At 40.8% G+C, this 16,765-nt stretch overlaps 1 protein-coding gene across 5 annotated transcripts in view; it reads left to right on the forward strand.

The window, feature by feature from the left end:
* Window positions 1–16,765, forward strand: part of LOC126342225 (involucrin-like) — a 257,264-nt gene that overhangs the window by 187,716 nt on the left and 52,783 nt on the right. For 3 of the 5 annotated variants that reach the window (XM_050001838.1, XM_050001836.1, XM_050001839.1), the window contains 2 exons: window positions 6,491–6,577; window positions 6,666–6,752. The exons of the other annotated variants lie outside the window; for them this stretch is intronic. In XM_050001838.1, coding sequence (XP_049857795.1) covers window positions 6,491–6,577; window positions 6,666–6,752 — 174 coding nt within the window. The remainder of the gene's footprint in view (window positions 1–6,490; window positions 6,578–6,665; window positions 6,753–16,765) is intronic. 5 annotated transcript variants of the gene reach the window in all.

Here is a 16,765-nt window from a genome sequence, read left to right on the forward strand (position 1 = left end):
CATGAAGCCTCAGTTTTTTGTGGAGCATTAGGAGGACAAGTTTGGGATGTGGAGGGCATGTCCAAAATGCGCTCTTTGTGTTTTTGATAAGAACAGCATCCTCTGTCCAGTCATGGTCATTACTCGCTTGGGGCAAGTTGGGGGATGTTTCTGTTACCATCACGCCTCATAAGAGCTTAAAAATAGTCCAAGGTATTATGTTCGACAGGGACCTTCTTTTGCCATTTGAAGACAAGCTGTGCACCAATTTAGAGCAGCGAGGTGTTCGTTTCGTCCGATGTATCCATCGGGGTCCGAGGGATAACCAGGTAGCCACCGGTGCCTTCGGGGTGACACATTGCCCGAGAAGGTCAAGGTGATGGTCTGCTGCTGTGACTTCAAGCCGTATGTCCCTCCCCCAATACAATGCTTTATATGCTGGAAGTTTGGCCATATGTCTTCCTGCTGTACTTCCAGCCCCACCTGTCGATATTGTGGATATCCATTGCATCCCAATACTCCATGTGCCCTACTTCCCATCTGTGTCAAGTGTACAGAAAGAGAGGAAAATCATGGAATATAAAATCCTGGACCAACAGACCTACACTGAGGCTAAGAGGAAATTTGAGCGCCTATATCCTGTGGCTGTGACCTCCTCATATGCTGCCTCTACGAGAACAGTTGTTACCCCATCAGTTCCTTGAATTCCCGTCACCTCTCAGAACAGGCAGACTACACCTGTCCCTTTGATGGTGAGGAACACTTCCCTCACTGTTGCTCCTGCACCGCCTACTGAAGGAGCACACCTCCTCAACCATCCGGGACGTCAGTCCTCACTTATCAGGTGGAGAAGCGTACATATTCTTCAGCTCCTCTCCCTAGAAATAGGTCTCTTGGTCACTCCCTTCCCAGGTTTTTGCTAGTGGGGCAGATGATACCTGCCAGCGGCTGAAGAGCCCAAAAGCAGCTGGTTGTAGGTCTTCACGCTAATCCTCAGTCCCACAGGCTGATTCAGTGAAGTCCTCCCAGCCAGGGAAACCCAAGGAACAGCACGAGGAATCGAAAAAGAAGACTCCCAAGAACAAGTAACTTGTGGTAGCACCCACACCACCGCTACATTCAAGCTCTTGTGTCCCCAGAGGACATAGATCTCGCCGGACCCTCAGACACAAATGATACAGACTCATCAGGCAGGTGACCCTGAGGCGTAAACTGCTTCATTGAATGTTCCATGCCTTTCCTGGCTCCCGATGATGTCCTCGTCCAGTAGAATTGTGGCAATTTTTTCCACTGCCTGGCTGAGCCACCGCAACTGTTAAGCTTTACACCTGTTTCTGCATTGCCCTCTGGGAAACCTGGTTCCCAGCAATGCGAACCCTTCCCTTCCGCGGCTATAAGGGAGATTACAGGAACCATAGTGACTATAATCGAGTATCAGGTGTAGTTTGTGTTTATCTCCTAAACTCTGTCTGTAGTGAAACTGTGCCTCTTCAAACCCCAATCGAAACTGTGGCTGTCAGAATATGGACAACACAGGAAATAACTGTCTGCAATGTATATATTTCACCAGCTGGTGCAATACCCCTGAATGTATTAGCTGCACTGATTGATCAACTCCCTAAAACTTTCCTACTTTTGGGAGATTTTAACACCCTTAGCCCCTTGTGGGGTGGCACCGTGCTTACTGGTTGAGGCAGAGATGTCGAAAATTTACTGTCACAACTCGACCTCTGCCGCTTAAATACAGGGGCCGCCACACATTTCATTGTGGCTTGAGCCTAAAAGTTAGCAACCAGTGCTACCCTTGCAATCCTTTGGTAGCATCCATCCAGGCATCCAGGAGTCCACCTATGCCCTGGACCAGTCCCATCATTCAGTAGTTTTTGTGTGGATCCCAGGACACATCAGCATCCCAGGCAACGATCTTGCCAACAGGCTGGCCAAACAGGCTACACGGAAACTGCTTCTAGAGATGGGCATCTCAGAACCTGATCTGCATTCTTATTTATGCCATAGAGTGTTTCAGCTTTTGTAGACGGAATGGCATAACAGTACAACAAACTGAGTGTAATTAAGGAGACTGTGAATGTGCTGAAGACTTTCATGCAGGCCTCTCACAGGGAATCAGTTGTCCTCTGCTGGCTCTGCATTGGCCATGCTTGGGCAACCCACGTTTACCTCCTGCGCTGTGCAGACTTGCCTGTGTTTCGGTACGGCGCATGTTTGACTACCCAGCAACGAAATCTTGGGTTATCGGACTCATTGCCGCTAATTTCATCTGACAACGTCTCATTGGCTGATTATAGTTTTACGTTTTATTCGTGAGGATGGGTTTTATCACTTGATCTAAGTTTTAGTGCACGTTCTTTGTGCCTTTGTGTCCTCGACCCTAGTGCCTCTAGTTTGGAGATTTTAGTGTGTTGCAGAGTGGCTGGCTTCTCCTATTTTATTCTCATGGTCAGCCAGCTTTGCAGAGTGGCTAGTTTCTCCTATTTTATTCTTGTGGTCAGCCAGTCATGGTAACCTGCTTCATTGTTTTAGTCTCTTCATCCCGTTTCTTGCATTTCTGTAGTTTTCTTGTCCCCCTTTGTCCATTTACATGTTTGTTGCTCTTCATCATTCTTGTGATTTTTCCTTTCATTCTGTTTTGAGTTGTCATCTCACTTATTTTATTCTAACATTTGTGGCATTGTTTTATTCGGAACAAAGGACTGATGACCTCATAGTTTGGTCCCTTTCTCCCCTCTTGTAATCCAACCATCCTCCAGATGGCCCATCAATAATTTGGCATAGCAAGGAGTCATGAGGGTAACCATGGCAGTACTGAAATTTGTGTGTAGGTTTGGCCTTTGGAAGTGAAATAATTGTGGATCAAGGTATGGTTGGCTTGGTCGATTAGGAGAGAGGTGTTTTGCTGACTTACTCCGCCTTCCAAATCCCCAAAAACTTCCTCCACCTTCCATGAAATGGACTGCTCCTAAATACTCGCCATGTATCACCGTTGTCAACCTTTCTGCCAAAAGTTTGTACCCCAGCAGAAGTCTCAGTACTTCATAAAGGCCTCACCTTTATTCCAAAATCCAAATTCAGCCAAGGTGGATAAAAGACCTTCTTTCCTTTGCCCATCCTCTGCTACTCATCCCACTGATGAGAGACAACCAAAACTTCAAATAGAGCCTTGTTTAAAACAGTTCAAACTTTCCTCCAACTGTGATCCTTCTCCTCTTCCACCCAATCATCTCCAGGTTGTTTTTCAGGAATTCCTCATTTCTTACATGGTCTCGCCTTCCTTTCCTAAACTTTTCCCCAGTGAGGCCAACATCACTCTTATTGAATACACATCCATCCATAACCTGTAAACCAATCCAGATCTTGTCATTCTTCCTGCAGACAAAGGCTCTAACACTGTGGTCATGAATCACAGTTACTATGTGTATTCAAGGCTCTCCGCTACCAACTTTCCAACACCCCTGCTTATAAACCTTGTGACCTTGATCCCATCCCAGAAGTTCAAAAGGATCTCCAAAGAATCTCCAGGAACTTCTTAATGCCCTTGGCCCATTCCAAAAATCATCTACCTCCTCACAGCAGTAAACCCCCACCCCACCGCATGCCTACCTTCTACCTACTCGCGAAACTCCACAAACCCAACCACATAGGTCTCCCCATTGGTGTCCAATTGTGGTTGGATACAATTCTCCCACTGAACAAACCTCTGCTTTTGTTGATCAACACCTACAAACCTTGGCCCATACTGCTCACTTCCTTCACCATATTTCCATTTCCTGTCCCATTATTGCCAGACTTCTTGTTGCTCACTGTGGATTTTACATCCTTGTACACCAATATTCCTCATGCCCATGGCCTTGAAGCCATGGAACACAAACTTTCTCATTGTCTTTCTGTCCCACAATTATTTCTCTTTCAAAGGCCACGTCTATAAAGAAATTGTGGTAATGCTGTGGGTCCTCTTATGGCACCTTGCTATGCCGACTTATTGATGGGCCATCTGAAGAAATGTTTCCTTTCCAGTCAACATCTAAAACCCTTGCCTGGTTTAGATTCTTAAATGACATTTTCATTATATCAGGACAAGGACAACTTGTGCTCCTTCCTCCTCAGTCTTAACATCCATTCCCAAATCCACTTCACCTGGTCCTTCTCAACACAATGAGCCACCTTCCTAGATGTTTATCTCCACCTCTCAGAAGGCTCCATAAATACTCCTATTCACACCAAGTGCACCAACCACCTACGGTACCTCCACTTTGATGCTCTCACCTGTTCCTTGTCAAAAAGTCTCTTCCATACAGTCTCACTACCTGTGGACACCGCATCTGCAGTAGAAAACAGGAGGTGTTAAAATACACCAATAACCTTACCAGAGCCTTTATTGACAAACAATATCCAATCCAGCTCATTGATAAACACACATCTCCTCTAACACCAGTAACCCTGTTAACCAGACACTGACCAGCACTGCTGTAAATCCAGTATCACCAGGGCTTTGACTACCTCTTGTCATGCCCTGAGATGAGGAATATCCCATCCACATAATCCAAAACTGTGTTCAGCCACCAACCCAACCTACAGAATATCTTCATCCATCCCTACTCCAAGCCTGCTCCCAATCGTGCTCTCCAAGGGTTATTCTCTTGTGATCAACACAGGTGCAACACCTGTCACATACAGCTGGCCAGTGTGGCCGAGCGGTTCTAGGCACTGCGGTGTGGAACCGCGCAACGGCTACGGTCGCAGGTTCGAATCCTGCATCGGGCCTGGATGTGTGTGATGTCCTTAGGTTAGTTAGGTTCCAGTAGTTCTAAGTTCTAGGGCACTGACAACCTCGGAAGTTAAGTCCCATAGTGCTCAGAGCCTGTCACATGCATCTGCCAACCATCTCTTACCACAGTTCAGTCACAGGAATCTCCTATCCAATTAAAGACAGCACCATGTACAGAAACAGGTGTGTGACATGTCGTGTGTGCTGCAATTGCATACAGCATTCTGTGTGAGCATGACAAATAACAACCACTGACATAAATGGCCACACCAAAACACTAATGACCTCTACAGCTGCTTCACTACATGGGCATTTAGATACTCCCTTCAAACAGCACAAGTTTCTCTGAAAAACAGGTGGGAATTACTTTTTCCCCTCCCCATCTCCTTCTTCACCACCACCACTCCTCCCCAACCCTACCTCTCTCTACCCCTTATATGTTCTACCCTCCAAACTCCTTTCATCTTGTTGTGCACCCCCTAAGCAGTCTGGTGAAGGATCTGCCTGACGCTACCCTGCTACTGCTTCCCTGTCTTGTGCTTCATTCCATACATTCTTCCCACCTCCGTCTGCTCAGGGAATTGCTTTCAGTAATTAATGTTCAGTAATCAATACTGCTGTTACTGTGTTCTGAGTGGGTTGCGTATATGTGAATGTGTGTGCTCTCACTAGAAAGAGAGCAAGAGCTAGAAAGCTAGGATTAAATTTTTTCCTCTATGTGTTTCTTTACTCCATGCACCAACCCTTTCCCTAATTTTACGTAATACTGAGTAATGCTCTTTTCAAACTTCCTTCTCAGCCAAAAAATAATCATTGTGATATATTTTTTGTAAAATCCGCTGTAAGCCTAACTAGAAACACTTTACATCTACAGTGGCACTAGTTGGTGTGGTTACTTCAAAGAAGTCAGTGTTGTTCTTCTAGAATGCTGAGATAGTTTTAGAAACATCCACATGATCACATTACCATACGGAGACCAATTGGAAGATGCCGAAAACTAGTAAAAACCATGTTTGCAATGGAGAAAGATTGATGTATGAAAACGAGCGTAGCTCAGGTGTCGGATGCTCACAGCTTTACTGGCACACAAGATGAGCTCAAGATTGTGTCTCTAAATGTTAAATGAGAATGAAACGTTCTTGTCTTGACAAAGAAAGTAATACAATGTTTTAGATATTGATAACAAAGAACTCAGTTATGTCACCTTGATATCCTCAAATGATGTACTTGTTTTTTCTCAAACCATTTTCTCTGCAGTGGCTACACTTCCCTTCATTACTAATTAGCCATATGTGCACTCTTCTGTGTCTTCATGACAAATTTCAAGGAAGACAGAAATACTGTCCCATGGTCAGGACAGTTACATAGAAGTGTTCACCTGCTAGTACTGTATACACTCAAACATTGATAACTTAAGTGAGTTGAACTTTTATTGATTGCTCATAATTGTTGCTGTGTTTCTAGGAAGCATAGTCATAGGTTGTGACACTACCTGTCTGTCAAACTTTTGTTAGTGTCATCCCCCATCCCATATGAGGATATTACGCAATTTTCATTTTGTTTGAGACTAATGTGCACCACTTGTTTCAAGGTTAATTTAGTATCTACTAAACATGTTGGAAACTACTAAACATGTTGTTTACATAATGATAAAAAGTTTATAGAAATTGATTCTTCAGGAGAATAAACATTATTAAAATAATCAATTAACATGGCAATTTTTTCAAGGTTTTGAAACATCATTTAACAGCAGTGCGCACTCCGTCCTACACCTTACAAAGAAAATTCAGCAGATGAGCACAATGAACAACACAGGTAAATATGTGGAGTGTTATAGGAACAATATTTTTTTGTTTAAATAACCATTATGAAAAAAATTAATAAAGATGACAATTTTTTCTAGGTTTTGAGACAACATGTAACAGCAGCACCCAGTCTGTCCTACGCTGTGCAAAGAAAATTCAGCACAAAAGCACATTGAACAGTGCAGGTAAACAAGAAGAGTGTTTTTAATTTTAAGTGTTACACTTATTAGAAACAACATCAGAAAATGGAGTTTTATAAGTGAAGGCTAGCAGAGTACTCGATATAATGCTCAGAAATAGCATTTCACAGATACATGACCTTTATGTCCATGATGTTCCACAAACACTTCCTTTAACAGTGTGTTTTCTCAGTGTTGTTGCATAAATGATCTGCTTTTTGGGTATAATCTACAGATGGTTGATGACATTCAAAACTGATAATTTATGTTGAATTGTTGTGATTTTGTACTGGTGTGAGTGGGCCAATGCACAAATAGTTTAATTCATACTTAACTGGATGAATGCAGAAAGTTGAAATAAGTGGTTCATGTAATGTTAAAACAACAGCTGATTCCTCAAACTGGGGGGCTATCAAGTACGGGGTCCCACAGAGTTCGGTCTTAGGTCCTTTACTGTTCTTGATATACATTAATGACTTACCATTCCACATTGATGAAGATGCAAAGTTAGTTCTTTTTGCTGATGATACAAGTATTGTATTAACAACCAAAAACCAAGAACTAAGTGACGTAATTGAAAATGATATTTTTCACAAAATTATTAAGTGGTTCTCAGCAAACACAGTATATACAGTTCCGTACAATAAATGGCACAACTCCAGTAATAATTTAGACACTGAACAGAAGTCTGTAGCTAAGGCAGAATTATCAAAATTTTTAGGTGTGTCCATTGATGAGAGGTTAAACTGGAAGCAACACATTGATGGTCTGCTGAAACTTCTGAGTTCAGCTACGTATGCTATTAGGGTTATTGCAAATTTTGGTGATAGAATCTCAGTAAATTAGTTTACTATGCCTACTTTCATTCACTGCTTTCGTATGGCATCATATTCTGGGGTAATTCATTGTTGAGTAGAAAAATATTCATTGCTTAAAAACGTGTGATCATAATAATTGCTGGAGCCGACCCACGGTCATCCTGCAGACATCTATTTAAGGATCTAGGGATCCTCGCAGCAACCTCACAGTATATATATTCACTTATGAAATTTGTTGTTAATAATCCAACCCAGTTCAAAAGTAATAGCAGTGTGCATAGCTGTAACACCAGGAGAAAGGATGATCTTCACTATGCAGGGTTAAATCTGACGTTGGCACAGAAAGGGATAAATAATGCTGCCACAAAAGTCTTTGGTCACCTACCAAACAGCATCAAAAGCCTGACAGATAGCCAACTAACATTTAAAAATAAATTAAAAGAATTTCTAGATGACAACTCCTTCTACTCATTGGCTGAATTTTTAGATATAAATTAATGAAAAAAAAAAAAAAAAAACTTAAACATTAGTGTCATGCAATATTTTGTGTAACGTAATATCTTGTACAGACATCTTTTATTAACCTGACATGTTCCACATCATTACGAAGTGTCTTATTCATGATCTATGGAACAAGTATTAATCTGATCTAATCTAATCTAACCAATAATGTTATGAAAAGACAGTTTCGTTTTATTATGTAATTGTTAAACTGATCAAGCAGTTTGAGAAAATAATGAAAAACAGTGATGTTATGAATGATGCTCTCCTTAAATATTCGCATTATCTCATCTATTTAGTTTTTTGTGGTTGTTACACATCTGCAAAGAGAGATGAAACAGTGGTTAAAACATTGGCCTCGTATTTGAGAAAACTGCATTTCAAATCTCCTTCCATTCATTTAGATTTAGGTTTCTGACATCTTTTTAAGAGATTGATTTCCTATCTATTGCCTTTTTGTCAGAATTCCTATTGGGCATATTTCACTTTCATACAAAGCTGCACTCCAGACAAATATCTTCAGAAAAGACTTCCTAACAATTAAATATATGTTAAATCTCAACAAATTCCTCTGTTTTTGGGTACCCTTATGGCAAGCCTGCACTTTATATCATCCATATCTCAGCCATTGTCAGTTATTGTGCTGCCCTAATAGCAAAATTTTTTATTTCTTTTAACGTTTTAATGTGTCTTTTTCTAGTCTAATTACCTTAACATTACCCTTGTTTCACTTTTATTAATGTTCATCTTACACTCTCTTTTTCAAGACATTATCCACTCCACTCATCTGCACTTTTCCCGTATCTGTCTGTGATAAAATTACAGTGTCATTGGCAAACCTGTAATTCTGTTTCTTTTCCTTCTCCTCCTTGAACTTGAATTCCTGTACCAAATTCCTCTTGGATTTTCTTCTGTGCTTGCTAGGTGTACATATTGAATAACATTGAAGATAGGCTACAACCCTTTCTTACCCACTTCGTAACTATACCTTCCCTTTCATTTCTATCATCTCTTATAACTGCCATCTGATTTCTGTACAAGTTTTAAATAACCTTTCACTCCCTGTATTTTATTCCTGCTACATGCAAAATTTCAAACAGTGCGTTCTAGTACACAGTGTCGAAAACTTTCTCTCCATCTACACATGCTATAAATATAGGTTTGCCTTGCTCCTGCCTGTCTTCCAGGATAAGTCAAAGGGTCAATATTGCCTTGTGCCTTCCTGTATTTCTCCAGAACCCAAGATCAACATCTGTGTCAGTCAAAAGGGTGCATACGCGCTGCCTCAGATGACATCACAGCCAGATAGCTAACAAAAGCATTTTCGGTAAAAGTAGGATGTGAATTCTGAGGACTGTACACCTGTAATGTTGACAAAACTTCATGGCAATTTGCAAGATGATTTTCCACGTTTAAGGTGAGTAATTAAATTTTGGTGATTAGAAGTCAGGGCGATAGACCATTTTACATGGAACTTTCCTTACAGGTCACTGGCGAATTGTTAATAGTGCTATTCAGATAGGAACATTATGATGGTGATTATCATTATTATTATTATTATTATTATTATTAGGAATATTATTATATTTTGTGTGTGTGAACTTTCACTGAATATATCAGTCAGTTTAAACTTAAAACTATTACTTATAGTCACTGTTCCTGATCCCACTGAGTAAATTGACAGCAGGAACATTTTCTTTCAGTGACCACAATGAGTAATGTAGACTTGGGGATTGGAAATTATGATCATTATGTTTTCCATTGCTTTCTGGCTAACCACAGAAATAGTTTTCCGGCTCTTGATAACGACGAAGACTATTTACCAGACACCCCAAAGTAACAAGTTTGCTTTCACTTTAAAAGAAATACTTGTACACTTTTAATTTGCATAACATGGTTGGTCTCTGCCCAAATTACACACAAACACTACACAGCACTACATGTGGTTATAATTATCATCGCAGATCCTGGGCATAGTAATTTTGCAGTAATACTCTGCAGCTCGTGGCCTTGCGGTAGCATTCTCACTTCCTGCACACGGGGTCCTGGGTTCGATTCCTGGTGGGGTCACAGATTTTCCCTGCCTCGGGATGACTGGGTGTTGTGCTGTCTTCATCATCATCATCATCATCATCATCATTCATCCCCGTTACGGTCAGAGGAAGGCAATGGCAAACCACCGCCACTACAACCGTGCCTAGTCGGCGATACAGGTCTCCTGCATTGTTCCCTACACACGTCAGACTATGAGACCTCATCATCATCACTCATTAAACTAAGACAGTTTACAATACAATGTCAGTTGTTAATTATTCAATTATGGTAATTTTTACCATTCCCTGCTCTATGTTACCTAAATAATCCTTGATTTTGTAGTATGAATCATTGAAGAGATATGCTTCAACTCCTTCTCTCGTGAACCATAGACCTTGCCATTGGTGGGGAGGCTTGTGTGCCTCAGCGATATAGATAGCCATACAGTAGCTGCAACTACAACAGTCGGGTATCTGTTGAGAAACATATTTGCTTTGCAGGCATATTTGCCGAAGGCGAAGACTGCCAAAGGCAAACCTACATTTTTAGCACTTGTAGACTCAGAGAAAAGTTTTGACGATGTTGTTTGGAATATTGTCTGTAAAATTCTTAACATGGCAGGGATCAAATGCAGGGAGCGAAAGGCTGTTTGCAGTTTGTACAAATACCATATGGCAGTTATAAGAATCGAGGGGCATGAAAGGGAAGCAGTGGTTGAGAAGGGAGTGAGACAGGGTTGTAACCTGGTATTCAATCTGTATATTGAGCAAGCAATAAAGGAAACAAAAGAAAAATTTGAAGTAGGAATTGAAATCCATGGAAAAGAAATAAAAACATCGAGGTTAGCCAGCGGCATTGTAACTCTGTGAAAGACAGCAAAGGACCTGGAAGAGCAGTTGAACAGAATGGACAGTGTCTTGCAAGGAGGATATAAGATGAACATCAACAAAAGCAAAACAAGGATAATGGAATGTAATCAAAGTTAAATCAGGTGACACTGAGGGAATTAGATTAGGAAATGAGACATGTAAAGTAGTAGATGAATTTTGCCATTTGGGGAGCAAAATAACTGACGATTGTCGAAGTAGGGAACATATAGAATGTAGACTGACAATGGCAATGCAATCATTTTTGAAGAAGAGAAATTTGTTAACATTGAGTAGTAAAGATTGAGCAAGTGTTTTCTGAAAGTATTTGTATGGAGTGTAGCCATGTATGGAAGTGAAACATGTACGATAAGTACTTTACACAAGAAGAGAATACAAGCTTTTGAAATGTGTGCTACAGAAGACTGCTGGAGATTGGATGGGTAGGTCACATAAGTAATGAGGAGGTACTGAATAGGGTTGGGGAGAAGAGGAATTTGTGGCACAACTTGACTAGAAGAAGAGAATAGTTGGTAGGTCATGTTCTGAGGCATCAAGGGATCATCAATTTAGTATTGGAGGGAAGCATGGAGGGTAAAAATCATAGAGGGAGACCAAAGCATGAATACACTAAACAGAGTCAGAAGTATGAAGATTGCCGTAGTTACTCGGAGGTGAAGAAGCGTACACATGATAGAGTAGCATGGAGAGCTGCTTAAAACCAGTTTTTGGACCAGTGGCGTACACACATGGGGAGGGGGGGGGTGCACACCTCCACCCCCCTCCCCATGTGGAGCTGCCCACTTTGCCCCCCCCCCCCCCCCCCCCCGCCAGGCAGCTTGCATGCTATTCGTTCGTTTCTTTCATCAGTTGTCTCAACTGAATCGAGTTATCAAGTAGTTGTACTTCTCCTATGTAGGATGTGCATGCGCATCATTGTATTTCATATGTTTCTGTCTGGCACATAGATAGTAACACATACCTACGAGAAAAGCCGTGGCCATTCTAGTGGTATCGATGCGTTATTCTTTCTCGGATTTGTTTGAGAAAAGTTGCAAATATTCTACTGTTTTGTTGTTAAAAAAGGACTAGTGGGAGAGATTCTTCAATACAGGCAAACTACCATAAACGCCCTTAATGATCATGATTCTGTTATGCAAGCGTTGTCTGTTTGTCCTAGATCTGACTATCCTACTTTGCACACTGTACAAAATATTTGTTTGTCTACCTGCATCTATTGCTGCAGTAGAAAGCAGATTTTCAACATTGTGGCATACAAAGACATGGCTGAAGTCAACAATGGAGGAGGATCACCTTAATGTCTTAGTTCTGTTGAACACTCATCCTGACATTGATTGTCCTATTGATGTAATTAACTAATTTGCCAGGAAGAATAGGCACATAGAATTCATCATTTAAGGAAGAGAACCGCAATTGTAACTTTAGTTGTATCATAAGATGACATTTTCTTGTGTAAGTGTACAATCTGTTGAAATAAAACTTTCTTAAACTTTGCGTGTGACATGATTATTTTTTATTACAGTAAAAGTAAAGGTAGCTTAAGTTATCTTTAGCACCTCCTCCTTGAAGCTTTTCTATCCACTATTGTTCTGGACTGAAAATCACAACAACATGCTTTAACCAAGGTTTTAAATATTTTTGTTTGGGGGCAATTTATTGTGTGATTTTATTCCTTTGTTTAGAATGCTGTTTTCTATTTTTTTTTTTTTTATGTAAATTTGATCTGAGTCATTCCTTGATCATGAATGCTGCTGTTTGAGAGAGAATTGAGGATGTTGTTCTTCATGTGCTGAATAGAATGGTGTGTGAACACAGATAATGCTGTTAAAACCCCAGTTCTTGGAACAGATCTTTACAGGAAATTCAGTTAATATTTTTATTTATTATTCTTGTGTCCTTTTTCTGTAGCTTGTAGTGTGCTTTCATGTTTTGTAAATGGGTCATACAGAATTATTCCTTAACTAAGGAATTAATGCTGATAACAATTCAGGTGGGAGTCCATTCATAAAAGTTTTGTGTTTGCTATACAGCCTAGAAAATTATCATCCCCATTTGATTTTACAGACTTATTTCCTCTATAATTCATACTGTTTGTTTTCTTTGTGATCATGTAACTTTATTTCATGATGACCAGTTATAAACATCCTTCAGGGATAAAATGACACAGCCTGATGAGAAAAGAAAAGTGGCCAGAAGCAAGGAGGATACTAAATTAAACTTTACAGGATGAGAGGGTATGTGATATTATACTTTATACACCACACCGCCAGGGGTGACACTCTTCTGTCTCTCAGAACGTGCTATAAGAATGGAATCTATCCTCAGGTTGCCTCTGTACTCACCAACAGTGCTCATCCTGGGTAGTACAGAATCACGATTTTCCACTGAACGCAATGCAATCTCATTCACTAGCATTCCAGCCTTGTATCCTCTCGTGAGGCTAGCTGGTGCACAGTTGTTGTAACTGGTCCTTAAAATCCTGGATACTGGCACTGGGACAGAGTTGCAGTCCAAGCTGGTCCCACATTTGTTGTATCCGTCTCAGATCTCAGGATCTTGCTGGCCACAGCAGTACCTCAGCATCACACACATAGTACTTGGAAGCATGTGGTGTGTGCAAACAAGCACTATCCTGTTGAATAATGGTACCATGATACTGTCACATGGGAGGTAACATGTGAGGATGTAGGATATCTGTCACATACCATTAGCCTGCCATCAGAGTTCCCCCAATCACTACCATTTGTGACCTGAAGTCATACCCACACCCCACCACACCACACCACAACACCAGAAGTGACTCTTCTGTCTCTCAAAAAGTGCTAGAAGAATGGAATCTATCCTCAGGTTGCCTCTGTATTCGCCAACAATGGTCATCCTGGGTAGTACAGAATCATGATTTTTCACTGAACGCAATGCAGTGTCATTCACCAGCATTCCTTGCTTCATAGACAGAACAGCCTCCCAAAAATGCTATTTGCATTGTCATGTTAATGGCAGCCTACCCACGGGACAGTGATCACCTAAACTGGCCACTGCTACTCTCTGACCAATGGGATGGGACGACATAGAATGCTGAAGTGAGTTCATCACTTGTTTACGGGTCCAGAGGCAGATATGAAAGTATTACAGTATGCTTAGTGCACAATACATCAGTCCTCCCTTTTGGTGGTGAGGAGTGAGTGACTGATGAGGATGCCTGCCCTAACATTCCCAAGCAATCCAACATTGTGCCAGTGCTTATGAAGTGTTTGGCTGATTGTTATGGATGGCATATGTTGGACCTAGAACAATATTTCCTACGAGAGCACAGACATGAAACGAGGGGGTTTTGATTGAGCAGTTCCTCTGCTAACTGTATTTCCACAGCTTCCTTGACCCCTGAATCCCAGTAGGATTAGGCTGTGGCCAGTATCTTGACATTCCTGTACTCGATGATATGACCAGTGAAAATACAATATTCAGCCACTGGAAACTTGTTGGGCCATTGTAGGTGAGTGTATTGCTGGTGTAAACTGCGTCATTCTTTTACAAGATATATAACTTGTCCTGTTTACCTTTTAATTCATAAGTAGTTTTGTATAGAGGGTGTCACATTTATATTGACTACCCCAAATAACTGTTTGTCCAGATGCAAATTACAAAATGTTTCAAGCAAATGTTCTTCAGCTGTCAGGGGTACATCAATCAGCATGATCGCCTTTGTTGTAGATTTGGTTTTTTACAAAGATATGAACAGCATTATTACTTTATTAAATGGCACCCTGTATTTTTTATTTGGTAATTCATTTCCTCTCCTAAAGACCTATTCAAAAATGTATCACAGTGAACCATTCACTGAAACACAATGTTGTTAATCACATAACACAACATTGACTTTGAGCCCATGATCACAAACTCATCCACTTGCTGAGTTGTCAGAAAACAAATGAAAACCAAGTAAAATCATAACACAAAATCGACTTTGACTCTCCTGTACCATTGCCCAGGAGTAGAACATTCAAAGTTGCTCAGAGTGGTGACCCTGGACACTGATACACTGGTGCACTCATTGAATGAAAGAATTATTTACTGGTTCCAGTGTTGCCTGCTAAAGAGAATTACAAGCAAGCATGATATGCTCCTGCATGTCCTCTGGAGTTGTTGAATATAGTGATAGACAACTTCTTACGGCTACGGCTAAAGAACATTTGCTTGAAACATTTTGTAATTTGCATCTGGTCAAACAGTTATTTAGGGTGGTCAAGATAAATGGGAAACCCTGTATACCACCTTTCATAAAAGTATCCCTCACAGATCTCAGAAGATGTAACGAGTAAGTATCTGGACAATTCAGCGATGGTTGCTTTAGGAAAGAGCTTCATTTTTGCTCTTACACTAAAACCCTTGCCATATCTTTTGTGAACTGAAGAAGCTATTAGAAAACCACCTGATTATGCAGCTGAAGGAATAAGGAGTGAAGAAGCAACATATCTTTGTCTGAAAGAAGTGCACCTCGCGAACACCAGAACAATTCCCATATGGTAATTCTTCCAGGAGGCAAGGGTAATACCACAGTTTAGCTGCTTAGAAATGTCTACATAGAGGAAGTGTACAACTTACTTGAGGACACAACATATCATAAGACTGACTGGCTCAGAAGAAGATGTAAGTTAACCACACTTGGGGCAGATGATAAAAGCATTGACGTTTAAATCAATAGTGAGATGTAAATGTCGCTTCTTATTGGTTGACCAAATATTTAACTTTGTTGTTGAGACCTTTTGCAGGTAAAAGTGAACATTATATCCATAAGTCAACAGGTTTTATTAGTAGATTAAACACTTTGAAACATAACAGCTTTGATTTATTGGCCTACTTCCACATAGTTTCCTTCTTCACTAAAGCACCCATTGTTATTCTCTGTCATTGATTAGCAGCAAGTTTGAAGTAGATGTAATGGCATTAGTAAAGCATGTGTTAACCTTCACTTACTTTTCATTTGATAGCCAATATTATGAACAGATTTATGGTGTTACCGTGGACAGTCATTTCTCACCCATGGTAACTAATTTATTTATGAAGGATTTTGAAGAAAAAGCACTCAGGTCTGCATTTTTAAAACTGACAGTGTTCTCACAGGTGCCTACTCCATGGAGTCTGAGGGGGCCCGAGAGACCCCTCAAAAATTTGCTTTGGGGGCGGAGGCCCCCCCCCCCCAATTATTTAAGAATATTATTACTTATATTATGCTTTGTAAAATCACAAAATTATGTTGGGATTTTTTATTTTCCTTGTTTGACGATAGTTACCTTTTAAAATAGATTCAGTAATGAGTTAAAACAAATAATTATCACGACAGTAAGCAGCTTAACTGAAAAGGAGTGGTGTGAATCATGATAGTCTTACGGGTCCTGCAGGCATACTTAGAATTTGTCCTAGTGTGCAAACCTGGGTGCTGCAGGCATACTTAGAATTTGCCGCAGTGCGCAAACCTTTGGGCAAAGTCTGGCGCCGGTGGGCCAGCACTGCAGCTGCAGCGATATCAAAAGGACTGGACCAGAAGCGCCTGGAACGTCCTGCCTCTCATCGCCTTGACGCTTCAAGACATTATGGTGCTGCAGCTCTATAAGGCCCTCCCTGCTGTCTCAGTCATTCAGTGTGAATAGTTTCGTTCAGTGCATGCTGCAGAAGTGTTTAGTGTTCCGGCTTTAGTGTCTAGTGAACTATTTTGTATAACTATATTTTATTTCTTTACATTACTCTCTTAGTTTCTTGTGAATTAAGTATGCAATGGATA

This window comes from Schistocerca gregaria, chromosome 1, assembly GCF_023897955.1.
Source record: "Schistocerca gregaria isolate iqSchGreg1 chromosome 1, iqSchGreg1.2, whole genome shotgun sequence".
In the NCBI taxonomy this organism is placed as follows: Eukaryota; Metazoa; Arthropoda; class Insecta; order Orthoptera; family Acrididae; genus Schistocerca; species Schistocerca gregaria.